This window comes from Chiroxiphia lanceolata, chromosome 7, assembly GCF_009829145.1.
Source record: "Chiroxiphia lanceolata isolate bChiLan1 chromosome 7, bChiLan1.pri, whole genome shotgun sequence".
NCBI classification, from domain to species: Eukaryota; Metazoa; Chordata; class Aves; order Passeriformes; family Pipridae; genus Chiroxiphia; species Chiroxiphia lanceolata.
The window spans coordinates 14,986,467-15,004,292 of NC_045643.1; the positions used below are offsets into that span (position 1 = coordinate 14,986,467).

The 17,826-nt window shown below is 34.6% G+C and overlaps 1 protein-coding gene across 1 annotated transcript in view; it reads left to right on the forward strand.

Annotated features, from left to right (window-relative positions):
- CERKL (ceramide kinase like) overlaps nucleotides 1-17,826 on the forward strand; it is a 53,394-nt gene that overhangs the window by 14,031 nt on the left and 21,537 nt on the right. Inside the window, exons 2-3 of the mRNA XM_032693602.1 lie at nucleotides 8,753-8,995; nucleotides 16,659-16,790. Of these exons, the coding sequence (XP_032549493.1) occupies nucleotides 8,753-8,995; nucleotides 16,659-16,790 (375 nt within the window). The remainder of the gene's footprint in view (nucleotides 1-8,752; nucleotides 8,996-16,658; nucleotides 16,791-17,826) is intronic.

Sequence of the window (17,826 nt, forward strand, 5' to 3'; positions counted from 1 at the left end):
TGTGTCACATCATATTGGTATCAAATCTTTTGTGAAAGGTTTGCCATCGTGTTAAGCTGCAAACAAAATTTTAAAATTGATGAAAGTCTGAGAATGTAATTTCCTCAGTCACGGGTTTATGCATCACTGCAAATGAAGTCAATTCTATATAATAAAAATAATTGTAATACCAGAAAGCTTCTGGAGTGTTGTATTTTATAAACTTCCTCTTTATATGAAAGGCTAATTTGTATATTGCACAACTGACTAAGAGCACTTTGAATTTGGCATTGTGTTCTAAGTAATTTTTGTATTGTACATATATCGTGTAATATAAATTATAATTTTAATACGACAAAATATTTTACAAAGTTAGAGAAATAAAACAGTTTCCCTAAGAAGGGGAAAAATATATTATAAAGACAATCTAACAAAATTTTGGGATTGTTTTTTTGTTGCTTTTCCTTTATTTGTTACAGTTGCGGGGTACAAAACCAAAATAGTATTCATTCATCCCCGCAGGCAAAGTGGTGTAGCCTACATTCCTCCTGTTCCTATGTGGCAACTGAGCCAAAGAGTCTTGGGGTGAGGAAAGGGTTTTATGCTCATTAGAGGATTCTGGTGGTGCTATTGCCATCTCTTGCCCTTGGGCTAGTGTAGAAGGTGCAGATATAAACGTACAAAAGATGGCTGGGTTTTCTTAATAAAACTGAAAAAAAAAATAGATCAAAGATCAATGAGGATAAAGCCAAACATACAGAAGTTCATGGGTGAGCTTATCTAGCAGCTGACAGCTATGCTTCAATACCTAAAAGCATGACTTGCCAGTATACATGAATTACCAATAAGTTATGGAATGAAATTTTCCTGTGTTTAGGATGGGCTGTTTGTTCTTTTTTTTTGTGAAGAAAATGTTTCTTGAAAATCTTTTCCAGAAAAGACCAAAATTCAGATATTTAAGGCATATTGAGTTCCCTCAAAGTGAGACACTGATACTTAGCAGTGTGGGTGGTTTGTAAATCTGTATTTGAGGCTGAAGCAGAAGTACAAGTCCAAGTAAAAGTAATTCAAACTAAGTGATGTCTTGTGGCCATAAGAGGTTATTTGTTTCTCCACTTCTTCTTACTTTCCAAAATGACAGAAGTAATTGCCATGATTATGCCATAAATGAGTAGGTACAAAAGTGTGTGTATGTGTGAGAAGTTTCCAAGGGAATGTAGAATTAAGCTCATGTTTCCTCTTTGTGATTTCTTTAGTATCTCTCAGCTCTGCTAGCCCATGTATTAAATCATGTAAACCATTAGATCCCTGTCTTCTGTTTATTTCAGAAATATCTCTCTTTAAATGAATTCTGTTTTATGATGGTTGTGTGGCTGGTCTCTGTAAGATGAGTCGTTTAATCTGATGCTTATGTTTGTAGAGGTTTTACAAAATGATGAAAATCAGCAATGCTTTTCACCCCGCTGTTACTCCAAAGTTTCTTACGTAACTTCTTTCACTTCTTAAATGAAAAGCCATGAAGTTTCAGGCACTAACTAAAAGGTTTGCTACTACTTTTCAAACTGTATTGTGAAATTAAGCAGTATGTGGGCTGTATTCTTAACATAAAATGTAGAGCTTTCTATAAAAAATTTTTTTCAGTGACCCCTTTGTTGCTGTGGTGTTAATGGGAAAAGACAACTATTAAAAAGCAAAGTCTTTGCTTCATGAATCCTCTTGAATTCTTCAGATTCGAAATCTCTTGCTGTCTGTCCTGCTTCCTTTCAGCTGACCTTGTTGTGCTAGCATTATTGCCAGTAGATCTTCTTGTTAAGGGGCTTATTTTTAAATTCATCATTTTGCTCCAACAAAAACAACCTTTGAACTGTACTAAACTCTGCCCTTTCATATGGGATTAATGTATCTGTTCCTATGTTTGCTCTGCCAGTAGCCAATGCCATCTTTTGTTTTGGTTCAGCCAGAACTAGGCACTTCGGTGGTGGTTGTTCTTTTTCAGAGGTTTGCCTATTACCATTTTTTAAAATTTGCTTAAGCTTCACTACAGCTTTAAGTCATGGAATATGGTCAAATTCAAGACTTCAAGGACTATACTAATTGTTCCCTAACGCTGGTCTTGCTGCAGTTGCTATGATATGATGCTGGCACAGGGCATGTATCTGGTTTGATGAGGATGTTCAGAAGTATGAGGATTAGTTTTTAAAAGATATGGTGGAGAACAGGGATTGGAATCAGCTGGTCAAGGGGTGCTGGGGTGATAGAACCATTTGAAAAGTGGGGAGAGACAAGAGGGGAAGATGAAAGGTAGGAGATTGGAGTTTTAGATGGGTTTACCCATGCTGTGAATATAGTAAAATTGTCAAGAAATACCCTGAGCAAGAATGAAAAAGCTTTTCACTTTTTATATAATGAAACTCACACAGCACCATGAAAACCAGTTTTATATTGTTGTATTTACCACATTGCGTCTTTTTAAAAATTATTTGAAAGAATTACTAAACAGAGAAATAAAATAATTTCTGTTATATAATGTAAGATTTTATCTCAGGATTGAGATTTGAATTGGAAAATTGTTAGGTTTATTGGGTTTCTTTTGGCTAGTATGATGTTGAAAAATTGAAACCTAAAGTACAAATCTGTTGAAGAATTTTATTTTTTTTGGATGTTAATTCTTCTTCATAATAATACTATTTTTGGAGCTATCTACCTATGATAGTAGTTTCAAATAAGATGACTTCTTTAAGCTGGAATAGATAATAATGCCTTTTAGTGATGTATTAAATTAGCATGTAACTTCTTGTCCAGTGAAACTAACTGAATGTGTCATTATAGGTTTGTAAAGTGGAGTTTTATCCTGAGACTTACATTTTTTTTTGTTTTTTATTTGTAAGATGTTACTAGAGCTCTAAAGAATTAAGTGATGCCATTGTGCATCTTTCCTAGTTCTTGCTGACTCTTGTTGATTTATATGATCTTTGGGGAGTTAACAGTTGGAAGCGAAAATGCACAGCAGGTTGGCTCAAACCATGTTGACTTGAAATGATGAAAGTAGATGGTCCCAGTACTTCCTTCTTCCCTGATGTGAATTTTCTTATCACTTTGTAGCATCTCCAGTTTTGTAGGACTTGTGATTATACTAAACAACTTGTCGGAAGACTAAGCCAGGGGAAAAAGAAAAGTGAATGATCTATGTTACTTTAGGGAGTTGATTTGACTCAGCTTGGTTGTGCCTAGTGCTAGACATAAGGAAAAGGGCTGGATTGCACAGTTATGGCAGGTGAGTTGAGGGTAGGTGTCTGTATTGTGAGAGGGATTAGCAGCAAAGTATTGCATTGACTTAGCAAAATACATCACTTCACCCTTAGATTCTCTAGAGAAGGAGAATGAAAATTGGTTGTATTTCTGTCAGATGTTTTTAAGCTCAGTTTTCTGCCCTGAAGCAATACAGCTGTTGCTGCAAGTGAATAGCTGCCATTAAAAGATGAAGTTAGTAGTTATGCCCTGCTTTTACTCTCCAGCTCTGGAGAAGCTGAGATGCATCTCTTCAGTCCTTTGCAGTACTTTCTGAACTCCTTCCTGTTCCAAAGGAGGTCATTACACACAGTCCGAGAAATGTGTTTTTAGGCCATGTGTTTTGGTGTTTTGTTTCTCTTACAACACCATTTAAAAGGACTAAAGTAATGTAATCGTAATCTTCAAGTAAAAAACAACCCATCCCCAATCTGGCCCCTGCGGTACCACCTCAGCTTACTGTTTGATACTTTTGGCAAGCAGAAATCGCAATTTTGCTTTCTTTACTTCAAAAGAGAGTAAGAAACATAACATCAGTTTTCGTCAAAGGTGTTGCGTGACCTGTCTTTTTGAAATAAAAAAAAAAAATCACCTTGAAAATTCAGGTGTTTTGAAAATAGCTCTTCTGTCTCATATTTAGAGTGTTGAATAGCCTGACAAACTTTACAGTGATTCTTTGCTCTTCTGGAGAGAATGATCATACCTGCTTCTTTATATTTTTCGTTGCCAGCCCTTCTTAATTAATAAGAAGCGAAAACTGTGGAGGTTTTATGAATCAGTTACATACTGGTTACTGTGTTTTGCTAATTTACAGTAAGGGAAAAACAAGCTTAATTGTTGATAGGTTAATAGTTGCTGGGTTTTGTGCATTAGACATCATATTAATTTTAAATATTCCTAAACCTAAATTTATAGACGTATTTTCAAAACTAATTTAATTTTTGATTATATTTATTTTATTTTTGCGTTTGTATTAATACAGTTATATTTTATTGTATGTCTTGAATGGTTATTTTGTAGTGTTCATACAGTGTAGGATGGTCTCTAATCAATTCTGTAATAAGACACTTCTGTAATAAGTACTGATCACTGTATTTTCTTGGGTATAGTCGTAATGATTTTCTAAAATCTCTCATTATTTGTTATGTTGCACTGTGCTCAGCTAGAGCAATCAACTGTTACAGAAGTAAACTTTGAGAGTGTAATGGAACAGGGAGCCTAAACTGTGTAAAAGATTTATCTATTAAATGTAGTTAAAGGGGGCTGGGTGTCTTGCCAAAGGTCATAGGAAGCATTTGTGACCAAGGGAGTATAACCCATTTTGCTTCGTGTCCAGTTCTTCTGCCTAAATTATACAGTCCCATTTCATGTGTATTTTCTGCAATTTTCCATGTATTCCAGATATTTGTTATGGAAATAAAGTCCTTAGGTACCACTTCTAGATGCTGGGACTCTGTGGGAGAAAAACAGCCCAAAAAGTGTTTTGTTATAGAAGTCTTGGTGTTTATATTTTAATAACACATAGTCATTAAAACTGTTTAATTTTTCAGTAGTACTCCCGTAAACATGAGGTAATCTATTTGTTTAGTGTCTAGTTTAACACTGTATTAACTAATTAAAATTTGGCTCACTATTTACAATTAAACTACATTTGAATGTATTAGTTCTTCATCTTTTGATTTAGCTTGGTATGGTTGACTTGGACATAATTTTTTATTTAATAAGAGGTTGGACTACCATAATTAGGAAAAATGTAAGATAGTCGCATTGCTTGAAATTAGTGAGAGGATAAATAAGGGCATAAAACTTCCTAGAAATTCATATATCCAGGCTTTACTTTTTTTTTTATGCTGTATTTGGAAAAAAAAAAAAGTGGACATGTGCAGAAACTGTGAGTACAATTAGCGTCAAGCAGATAAATCCACCTCTAATCCTGTTTACGCTCTACATCAGACAGATGTGCAGAGATTGATTTAGACAAGCCCTTGGCTTATAGTAATTTTTTTTTTAAGTGCCGTATATTCTGGTTTTGTTAGATCTTTTAAATGTTAAGTGCTGTTAGTTTTTCTCTTTCCTAACGCCTGTAACCTACTTTATACAGGTTCCCTCTCTGCTTTCATGATGACAGGGCAGCCTGGTAGAAGAGATTATCTTTATTCCCTGTAATTAAATTGACTTTTTTTCAGAAGATACAACAATGGGAAGTGGGTACTGAATTAAATAAATAGCATGATATCTAATAGATGTATACTTAAATCTCTTGCAAGAACAGATGGTACCCAATATCTTTCTAAGTAATGTGAGAGGACAGTTAATGTCCTGAAACTGCTAGCAATAACCAATATCATGCTAACAAACCAATAGGGTTTTCAAAGTTTAAAAAAAGTATGTAATCCAGTACACACTTTATTCTGAAAGTAAACTTTGTTGTTATCACACAGTAGAAGTACTTTATCAATATAACTCTATAAGGTATAAATTCTTCATCTGAATTTTTAAATAAAATTTTACTGTATTTACAATGATCTTATTTTCAGTAAGCATAGAATATGAAAATTTTAGAATATGCCTGGGATTTTATGCAGATTTCTTAACAACTTTAATAACAATTGGCTGTCCTTATCCTCCAAGCTAGTTCAACATTTCCTCTACAAATTAAAACCTAAGGGTGATCGTTTTGTATGATTCAGTATTCCTACAGTTAATATGTTACTCTGAGCTGCATCTGGAAATGTATTCCAGTAAAATAACCAGAGTCAGATGCTGGTTTTGTAAGTGTAGTGCTGCCTAGTAAGAATGTATTATTTTAAATTTCAAAAGGTTTAACCTGCATGCGAGCAACACAAAAATTTGATAAATACACAGTAAGAGGAAGATGTAAAAACAAGTAAGTAACTGGCTGAAATAGTATCATGAAAAGAAAAGACAAGGCAGACCTCATCTAGCTTATGATTAAATATCATTTTATGAAAGCTAGAGGGGAATAAAAAAGTGTTTTAACAGGCCTTTGATTTACTTGACTTGTGCAGGACAAATAGGCTAATGTTTGTAATTTATCTGTGATGCCCATCCATAACATTGGCATACTAGAATTTGTGATATTCTCTGCAAAACTAATAGTTTAATCCCAAATATTATTTATTTAAAAATATTATTTATTTCATAGAATCATAGAATCAGCCAGGTTGGAAAGGACCTCTGAGATCATCAAGTCCAACCCTTGATCTGGTACCGCTGTGGTTACTAGACCATGGTACTAAGTGCCACAATATTTAAAAGCAAATATTTACAAGCAAAGTACTTTAGAATATTTGTATTGGTCTGGGGAAATAAATGCTGCAACTCAGTTACTGCTGCAGAATGGTTGTGGTTGTATTTCACGTGTCTTTGTTTACTCATTTTCCTAAAACATTGAGTTTGTATGCTAGAATTTTCAGTATACTGTATGTCTGACAGTGAGACTTTCTAGAAAAAAAAAAAAAGCAGACTCCTCGAAAATGCTGGTTTAAAAATTAAAACAAGTGTTTAATAAAGATAATAAACTATGCAGTCCCAGGTAAGTGATTTGGGGTATCACCAGTCAATCTTTCCTTTAAGACCTACCAAGACTGTTTACCCCTAAATGTTTTAGAAGAGCAATACAAAGTTTGAAAAAAATGAAGATCTTGGGTTTGGTAATGTTAGTACCAAATTTACTTGCGCAATGTCTACTTTGAGACTACGGAAAATCATAATTCAAATGGAATCACACAATATTCCCCCACTCAGTTCCCTGATTCCATTCAATGTATCCTATAGAAAATACTTCTACAGCAATCATTACAGTACTTTAAGATCTCTGTTGTTTTTTTTTCTTTTTTTTTTTTTAATTGTTAGGTGAGTTTCCTCCTGTTTATTTACTGTGTACTTCTGAAAATTTGCACTACAATTTCCTATGTATTATCTCAGTGCACATGAACATTTACTTGTCACAGTGTTCCTGCTAAGAATGAAATTATTTCAGTCCAATTTTATACCTTAGTAGTTGACTTATGGAGAAATTATGATGTTAAAATATAACAAGGTGGGAAAAATACGTGGGAAGTATAATAAGGGCATGCTTCCGTTTGTAGTAGGTTATTTGGTATGGAACAGGAAAAAATGAATTGGTTGAGAATTGTGAGGAGAGGTAATATTGATATGAGCTTTATCTGTGTTACCATGGCTGAGATGCAGTCCTCCAGGATTTCTGGATAGAAGGATGATCACTGCATAGTCTTGTTCAAGAAATGATGTTGAGAAATGCCAGCATAAAACTGTTACAAGAATTGACCCAATCTTCTTTTTTCCTGCCCAGAAGACCTATGACTTGCTGAAACCCTCAGCTTCATGTGCTGTAATGAAGTAGGTGGTGCTGTCCATCTTTCCCAGGATGGCAGTTAAAATACACTTTTCCTGGCACTTCAACAGCATGTAGCAACTATGCATCAAACAGAATCTGTTATGGCTTTTGCTGTTGAGAAACCAGTTGACAGAGCTGTTACTAGATTTGGGAAAGGTTTCTGGTTTCTAGCATTTCTTGCCTTGGGCTGCAAAGGGACCTTTGTTGGATAGTGTATCAGATCTGCTGTTATTACAAAGAAAGTGGGGAAACTTTTCTTTCTGCGTCCAGAGTACCTGGCACCTACAGGAGCAGTGCCATTTTTCCTTCAGATTGTGTATTTGACTTTGTTTTTTTGAGGAATCAGGAGTTTTGCAGCTCAAGAGGGCAGAAAAAGGAGAAGCCTGTACCATAGTGGTTCAGTTGATACCTCTCCAAAAGGCATTTGGAAGTGAAGTGATAGTGTCTGCAGCCATAGTGTCCGTGTATGTAACAGCCTTAAGATAACAAAACCTTAACTTAGCCTAACACAAATCTCCCCTAGGGGTGAGGATCTTGAACTGTCACAAGACCTTTTTTGAAACTGTTTTTCTTGTCTTCGAAGGTAAATTCATAACTCAAAAATGAAATTCTGGTTTATTTCTCTATTTTTACTTAACTGTTTTCTGATACATTTCTAGTGTAAATCCAAAATGCAGTGGTTGTTTCAAATGAAATAATGCAGTGAGCATATAGTCGGCTTGAATCATAGCATAATTTCTGATTTCTGATTGAGAACATGATTGCTATGATTTAGGAGAATACAATAAAGATTTTGCTTCTTGAATGCAAATACAAAAAAAGTCATTTGCTGTTCTTAGAGTCTGCAATGTTATTAATTTTTTTAAACATCAGAAAACTAATTAAATAATCTCTTTGATATTGTGTTATTTGTATAGCTGGATATATAACAGAAAGTTGGTAAAATATAAGACCTGTCACTGAGACAAATGCTGTACAACAAGTTTCAATACAAGCATGTACAGATGCAACAAGTGAAGCTAGAGATGAAGCCATAACAATATTTTTTTTATATGTGTACTCCTAATCATATTGCTAATGCTTTTCTTTTTTTCCCCCTTACAGATGATTCCAGTTTGATTTTACAGGCTCAAGAGGAGATTATTGAAATGAAAGATGTATTTTCGGTAAAACTGAAACGACGTCGTTTTGCAGGCCAGACAAAAGGTGGCACTTTGTTGGGTATCACAGTTTTTAAATGCTTAAATAAAGAAGAGAATAAACTAACAGACTGTGCTATCCATTTAAATAACTTAAGTGAAGATCATTGTCAGTCATGGTTTAGACATCTGAAGGAAATTTTGAACGGTAAGCATTTGATTGGGGTTGATGTTATTTCTATTGGCAATACATGAGGCTGAGTGAAGCTTAGAAACATTTTGCCTGTGGAAATTAAGACATGCAGATATGAATGTTATGATGTTATTATGAATGTTTAGTACTGAAATTTTGCATGGCAAAGTGTGAAATTTAGGCAAGTGACAATAATTGACTATCTGTAAAAATGAAACAAATTGATGCTATTTTTTGGAAGTGTTTTAAAAGATACTGTAAATAAGTAGTTTATTCTGACTGAAGAGTCTTCTGGGAAATCTGTTTCTGAAAGAAATAAAATATTTTGTTGATATTTTGACTTGAAATTGCATCAGTAGTACAGTAGTTGCAGTTCTGAGAACTCTTCAGGGATGTTTTGGTGACTGTTTAGGACCTCCCACTTGAGACCTGCAGATTCTTTAAGAGACTAATGGGAGAGACTTTCCTTATCTCCGTAAATTCACAGGTGGCAGTGCTCTTAAGGTTCTGTAAGACTTTCTTATAATTTGATATAAAGTGTGTTGACACTTGTGATGAGAGGCAATTCTTTACTTTAAAAATATCTTTCTGTGTTTGCCTAGGCTAGTGCCCTTCAGGATGCTTTGTTTTACCCATTATAATTTTATTTTTTTATGGAAGTGGTATCCAATTTAAGAAAAATTATTCACTGTTTAGGGAAAAGAGCCCCACAAGAAATACAAGCCTTTTACTCTAGTTTATATTGGAAAAACACATAATATAGCACACTTCTGATTTAAAAACCCAAAACAACACTTCCGTCACCACACCAAATTTAGCTCCAAAACATGCCTTTGTTTACAGATTATAGCAAATGAGTTTGTTTAGAACAGAAATAAAGCATTCCGTCTTGTAATAGACTATTAAAACTCCAGATGAATTGTTAAGACTGAGGCAGATTACAGAATTCAAATCTTGTACATCTGTAGTGTTTGTAACAATGCTTTCAGTAGCAATTTATAGTGTACTTCCAATAAAATGACTTTAAAGTGTCAAATCAGATATTGGAGATACAACATGAGTTATTAACAGTGCATTCTTACATTGTCTACAGTATACTTAGGATTTTTCAAATGAAGATGTTATTAAAAAGTCTTCCTTTTTGAAAGACTTTATTGTGAAATATCTAAATCTGCAGAAGTGCCAAGATTCCTACAGATCTCCAGCTACCCATAAAGGCAAGGACATTTGCATAAGGAGCAAATGTCTGTTTTGTTCCCAGATTACCCTCCATCTATCGGGAGCAGTGATACCATATGTTCACAGGAAAAAAACCCTGCAGTATCTCTGCTCAGGTTGCCTTGACCTCAAGGTGAAGTCTCTGTTTTATAGCTTTGTAATTGGAAGCCACGTGAACCTGAAAAAAGTATTCTGTATAATGTTGCTGTTTCAAATTCTTCCTTCAGCTTCAGTCTTTCTCCAGAAGCTCAAACCTTGTGCTGATTTTTTTTTGATGTCTGATCAGTATATTTCTTTCTACTTGCCTTTTACCTCAGGAATAATGAGACTCGGAGGGGAAAAAAATAATCAGACAACCATGCCCCCAAATATAATTGACTAATGTGTATATTATTCTGAGTTCTATAATTACAATAAAAGTAATTTTCATACTGTTACATTCTGACTAGATAGTCAGACTGCCTTCCTATTAGTAAAATCACCAAAAAAGCAGCAATATTTATGCACTCAGTGTGGCAGAGGCCCATTATCAGTAATTCAAACAGTGATGGTATAGTTATGGTATAATTCAGAAAAAAAGTCTTCTGAATTAAAATGTACCAAACATTGGTATGAAGTTCCCAGTAGGATTTAGGTCTGGACTAAAAGTATACAATGAAGTTGAGTTCTGTTGGTTTCACAGTAACTGAAATCTCAAAAGGCACTTTGATATCTCTGCGTAAAACAGTGATGAATTTTCGTAGGTTTTGCCGCAGCTTTTTTTTTCCTTTTGTAATAGTGTTGGAAACATCTTTGTTAATGAACTCAAAGTGTCTCCTTTTGGCTTTATCCTTCTAAAATAGTTAAAATTTCAGTGTACTGCCCTACTCCCTTCCCCCAATCTATCTGATCCCAAAGTAATTTCTCATTAACTGCTGCATTATTTACTTGGAGGGGGTTTTTTGTTGTTTCTGGGCTGTAGCAAATGAAAAGGAGGTGATTTACCAAAGTAGAACATATATATATTTGGGTATGTCTGTCAGCAATACTTAGACATTCTGACAAATGAATGTACGTGTGACTGACAGGTGTGTTTCCTCTGAAGATAAATGCAATTTCTATTTGTTTACCTTACTCTTTGGCAAGATTTTTTTATATTTTTATGCATATACATTAATTAAGGGACAACAATAGAAAGTTTATCAGTGATTATATGAGCTAGAGTTTTATCTGGAGGTTTCTAATGACGATTTCTGATCTTCCAATGAAGATTTCATTTTTTTCTGAAATTTCACGTGCACAATTTCTCTTTTACTGTGTGATTTGTCGGGCATGAATGTTTCATACATGTTTTTTCTCTGTTCTTTCTTACTCTCTTCATAGCGAGTGTCCTCTGATTTGACTTTGTGTTCAGAGTACTTCAATTTAAAGTTTGGCTAGGCTATAATTTTTTATGAAGCCTGTCATCTTAGAAGTAAGCACGCAAAGACATATAATTATTTAGAATTTAGTTACAGTGACTCCTATTATGGGGTTTTTGTGTGTGTGTGACAGGGCAACAAAATATATGTACCACCATCTTCCCACTTCTAAATAAATTTTATTTTCTACCTAATGTTGCCACTGTTCAAATGCATGCCAGCTGGATATGAAGGGCCTGCTCAGTGATATGATGGTCCTGAAAACTGATCTTCTTCACACCATGTATTTGTTAAACTGATGTAAGGTAACCATCTTAATATGTAAGATGCCATCTTAATGCACCTGTGGAACATTGGTTCTGGACTGGCTCCTGGAAGGCCCCAAAGAGCAGCCTAGACAGATTGTAATGTGCTGTTGCTCTCCTGTCAGTCCTGTTACACACCTGACTCTCAGTGATTTCCATTTATATGTCACATCTTTTTGTACAGGACTTATGGGCAGGTACAGTGGGGACATACTGTGTCAGTAGAATTCACCGTTTAATCTAAAATCCTTAATGTATGCAAATGTGCAGTATTTTTTAAAGGGTTAAGGCAGGCTCAGAAATGAGAGAAAATGCTCAATTGTCAATGCTCATCCATTTTTGGGAATTTTTTTAACAAAATAACACTTATTTTCATTAACAGTTGTTTTGAAAATGTTGTACTTAAAAAATCTGTAAACTAACAGAAGACAGTAAATGTGGTTAAGAATAAATGATAAAGCAGCAAAGAAAGCATGAAGTGCTTTTTTATTTTTATCTGCTATTCTGTAGTATCATACTGGGATTTGATATGAATGCCTGAAACATCATACATGAAGTTTTAATTAAACCATTAATGTTAAACATTAACTTTGGTTAGTTAATATTAACAGTGGTATCTCCATAGTTACATTAACAAATTCGTCTCATGTTATTAGTTTTTCTCATGTATAATATTCTTAATGTTGTATAAAGTGTTTATAAATGTAGGCAGTAATGACATGATTCCAGGCTCTTAACTTTTGTAACATAAACCCATTTTCATAAAGCTAGGGACTGAAAGCAGCACAGATGTATGTCTGAGCACAGCGTCTCTGCTGCCCTATGAGCCTTTGTTTTCAGAACACCCTGATTGACCCACCACCCTTCATGGTTCACTGATTCACTTGATAGATCAAGTTTAAACTAGTGCATATTAGCACATTTGTTAGTACTAGAGGAACAGTTGGCCTTCCTGCTTTAGGCTGCTGGTTCATTTCAAACGGAGCAGCCACAGAAAACAATAACAGAATACCAGTTAGGAGAACACCAAAAGGCTGGCAGACTGGATTCAGTTGCACGCTGTAGTCAATGACATTGATTCATTCATAGAGATGTTGTTTAAAGACAATTAAAAGATTATTATTTAAAAATACTTTTAAAGAAGTTTCACAATAATATTGTCTGAAAGTTTAATCTTTGACTGATACTGGATATTTTTCATAAAACTCGGTTGTTTGGTGTGTTATAACCTGTCCAGTGCATGCTGGGAATGATAAAGTAATTATTTTTGTCACGATCATCCTTTCATGTCAGTTGGCAATTATTTGGCACAAACAAAACCACATCAGTAGTGTACCAGCTCCGCTCAAAAGCCTTATTTATGATACCTGTTTCTGTAAATGAAATATTTTACCTCTCCAAAAAAGTAAATCGATATTCAAGTAGTCATAAAGAGAATATTCCAATACTTTTACCTTGTGAATTCATTTGGTTCTTAAAAATCTCACTAGGATTTATGTGTCAACTCTGATCTACTTTTCAGCAATAGCCTAATATACATCATCATAAATGCAGTTTCTGATTTAGAATCATTTAATAAACGAATTTTTGTTTTAAAAAATGAAGTTCAACTGTTTCCTTAAAAACATAGAATTTTTTTTCACCAGTTGAAAAACCTGTGTTCTTTTCCATACTTAGGATTTCTTTTAAACCTGTATATTGCTACCCAGGGCTTAAATTTATACACCTGAAACTCAAAAACATGGAAGTGAGATAGTGATCTTTGCTTTTTTCCCTTCAGTTTTCTCCTAATGACTGTTTAGCAGTGTTGTGACTTGCGCTGTCTGGGTGACAATTTATGACACTTCATGACCTTTCTCTAATTCTATAAACTACACTTTCCTATTCCCTCTGCTTTGTGTCTTATATTACAACAAAGTTTTCGGTGTTGGGGTTTTTTTAAGTTTAAAAGTATACTTAGAAATCAATGACTCTGAAGCCAGTTTTTAGAGTTTTGTGGCTCTGGGTTTTGTGGGAGTTGAGCATTTAGGACCAGCTGTCCCAGGTAGGAGTTCCTGTAAAGAAGATAAAAATCATGACAGCACATTTATGAATGTGGCTAAATCTTTACTCTTTTAAATCAGGAGTCCTTATTATTGTAGTTTTCAATTTAATTTCTACTGATGCTTTAGGCAAATTATCAAATCACAGAAATTATTTTTTTGTTCTTAATATTTTTATAGCTTCTAAAAGACTGCAATAATACCAGATAGTGTATTTCAAGTAAGACATTATTATATCTTTATGATGATGATTTATATGTATTAATATTCCTTGGAAACTTTTCTGTAGTCTTCCTTGTTTGTGTTGTAATTCCTGTGATTAGAAATTGCACTGAAGTACATAGCTGCAGTGCTTGTTTCTGTTTCTAGAGAATCAGGAATAATTTAAGTTGGAATGGACCTCTGGAGATAATCCATTTTAGATTCCTGCTCAGGGCAGGTGAGCTTCTAAAAGAGATCAGGTTGCTAAGAGCCATGTCCAGGTGAGTTTTAAAAATCTCTAAGGATGGACAATGTCATCCGTGGCGTAACTGCCCTCATTGTGAAGAGTGTTGTTCTTTATTTCACATTGGAATATTCCTTGTGTAACTTGTGTCCATTGCCTTTTTGTCCTTGCACCTGCAAGGGGTCTGGCTTGGGGGTCTCTGTGCTCCTGCAGTAGATACTTAAGGCAAGCATTTAGGTAGATTCTGCTCTTAAGGCTGTACAAGTCAGCTACCACCGACTCTTGTCTGCGGCCTGTTCCCTCGTTGTAGTCACAATTCTACGTTGGACCCTCTCCGCTTCATCAGTCTTGTGCTGGGGGCCCTGAAAGTGGATGCAGTTTTTGAACTTCAGGCTCAAAAGATGTCAAAAACAAGGGCATAGTGATATCCTTTGGACTGCTGGTTGTCCTCTTTTTACTGCAACCCAGTAAGCACTTGGACTTCACTGCATCAAGGGCACACTTCTTACTCATGCTCAGCTCCTCGTCCACCAGGAGCTGCCGATTCTCTCTGAAGAGGTGCTGAGTGGTCAGTCTGTTCCCAACCCCCCCAACTCATAGGGTTTTGCCAGGCCAGGTGCTGACCTGTGTGTTTGTCTTTACTGAACATCTTCAGGCTTTGTCAGACCTTTCTTGTAGTTAATCAAGGTCCTGGTGAACAGCCGCCCTGCCCTCCAACACATCTGCAGTCCTCACCAAGTTACTTTTCTTTCCATTTTCTTTTTTCTCCTTTTTGAAGGAGATGCTTTTTAAGGCTTGTGCTAAAGACATGCAGGATTCCTCAGGCATTAAGGATTCCTCAGTTTGCTGTGCAATGACTTGACACTGTAACATTTTGACATAAATGTAGTTATAAAATTTTTTTGAGTATGCATTTGGGTTTATAGCAGCAAATTGATCCAGTAATTTCTTTCAGTATCTTTAAGAAATCATCTAAATTTATGAACACAAACTGGATAAAATACTAGTTTTCATTTCCAGATTATTTGATGTGTTTAAATAAATAAAAAATAATCTATGGGACTTTTTATAATTGTTATGTTTTGGTCTTATGGAAAATCTTTCCCCTTTACTAATGAAATAGTATTTAGCTATAATTTTTTGAGGAATTGTTTCTGTTCAATTGTTGAGGGAAAGTAAGTGGAATGAGCTTCAGAAAGTCCCAGCTGATACTCTGAAGGTACACATGGCTGTAAAAATTGAAGTAATACTCTTCATGGGCCAGGAAAATGTGCTTTCACACTTGGCTCCTTATGGAGTTGTGGCCTACTACTAGTTTTGTTCTTGAAAGTTGAAAGCTGTACACTTGCCAGATATTCTAGCTTTTATTTGGCTAAGAAAGTGATAGTCTCACCTGATACTAAAATAAGAACTAGAATTGTTTAAATCATATATTTTAAATAATTACCAAAACAACAGCAGTATTGCATGCTACTGTTTGCTTTTTGTAGCAAAGCAGCCTCACTGAACCATGGTAATTTTAGGAATTCTAGAGAAGTGATCTTGAAAAGTAATGTTATTTGTTTAGTACAAGTTATTTATTATTCAACAAAATGCTGTATTTCAAAGAATAAAATTACTTCATGGGATCAATGTGCAAGACAAGGTACAGCTTGTATAGCATTATTTCTCAGTGTTGTTTCCTTGGAGTTCATTACTTCGAAGATTGAAATGTTTAAAAAATAAAATGAACAATAATTCTCGGATTTCTGAATGATATTGCCAAGTTTTATGTTTTATTTCTATTTCTTTGGACCTCCTTCAAGGTGAGGGAATTTTGTTTGCACTGTTTGATTTGCACTTTCAGAAAACAAAAGTATCGTATTGTAGTATCAGTTTTACTGGGTGGTTTTTTTCATGTGCCTGCCAGGAGGGTGTCATATTATATTCCAACAAGGATATGTTTTGGTGTTTGGGTTTCTTTTTTGTTGCTCAAGCTTAGAACTTCTTCACATTCCTTCTATTCCTCTATCAGAATTTAACTAGGTTATGACATAGACTTTTTTTCTGGTTTCTACAACTGTTTATTAGCTGTACACACAAAAGTAATCAGTACTGCAATTTAGAGATAAATAATGCATACCCAAGAAGTAATTGAAACATTTTTTAGACTATAATTTACTTATCCTGTTTAAAGTATTTTAATGATTCTAATATCAGAAATTTGTTCAAGCTGTAAAATTTGTTGGGCTGTATGTAATCTTAAATATTTTGTGTTTTTCTTCTAAGGCTTTCAAAACAGACCAAAATCCTTAAAAGTGTTTGTTAATCCAAGCAGCCACAAAAAAGAAGCCACTCATGTTTATTATGAACAAGTTGCACCTCTTTTTAAGCTTGCTGACATAAAAACTGATGTCACTGGTAAGTTGCTTCAAAAGCATAATTAATCCTTTGTGAAACTAGTACTTAAGCATACAAGACAATTTAAATTTACTGCTAATCCTTATTGGCTTTGCCTGCAAGTAATGCATTCAGAACTCTAGTCAAAAATGTTTTTGTTGTTCTGTTATTAATTGAATATTTTTCACCTGTAGCAATCAATACTAAGTAATACATCATTGGTATTTTTTAAAGTAAGCATTCTATATAAACAAACAAGCATTTAATGTCTGACAGTCTTATATATGCTTGCTAAGAGTTGTTCCTGCGTTCTGATAAACACATGACCTGAACTATTCTCTTCGGAGAACGTCTATTGGCCTGACATATAAGAGGGGCTAATCTGAAGGACACAGTATTTCTGGGTTCTGACTCAGTTTCAGGGAAGCCTAAGTGATTAAGTTCTGTGATGACAAGGGCAGTTCTCACGAGGCACATGGGCATGACTTGGTGTCTGGGTAATGAAAAGGTACAACTGTAACGTCGTAGTGATGCTGCCTTCTGCTCAACAATGGGTTCCTGATAGCAGGTGTGGATTTAAGGCCCCAATTTGTGCCAGAGTTCTGCTTTATGTCCTGAAATTGCCCTTTGGCTGTTTCGTTTGATTGACTTTTTTATAAGAAACTGAATAGGGAAATAAAGAGTTTTCTTAAGGCAGTAAAATATTAGTGATCTGTTCATTACTTTTGCTCCCTTCTGTGAACAGACCAAAACTTATGCAGCATCAAATTTCGTCCCCAAAACGACCTAAATATACAGAGAATTTCCCATTCACAATTTTTAATCCATAGTATTACATTTACCTTTAATACACTGCTATTTTTTGATTATGCATTTCATATTCATGTGAAATATAAATCCTGGTGCAAGATATTTTAACACCAAAAAGTTTTTTCCTATGTTTGTTGTAATTAACTTGAAAAAAAAATTAGTTCCCACTTAAATAAATTATAAGACAAAAGGCTCATTCTGAAGTTGTTTCTTAAACTTCTTTTGAAATGATGACTAGTTCAGGTTG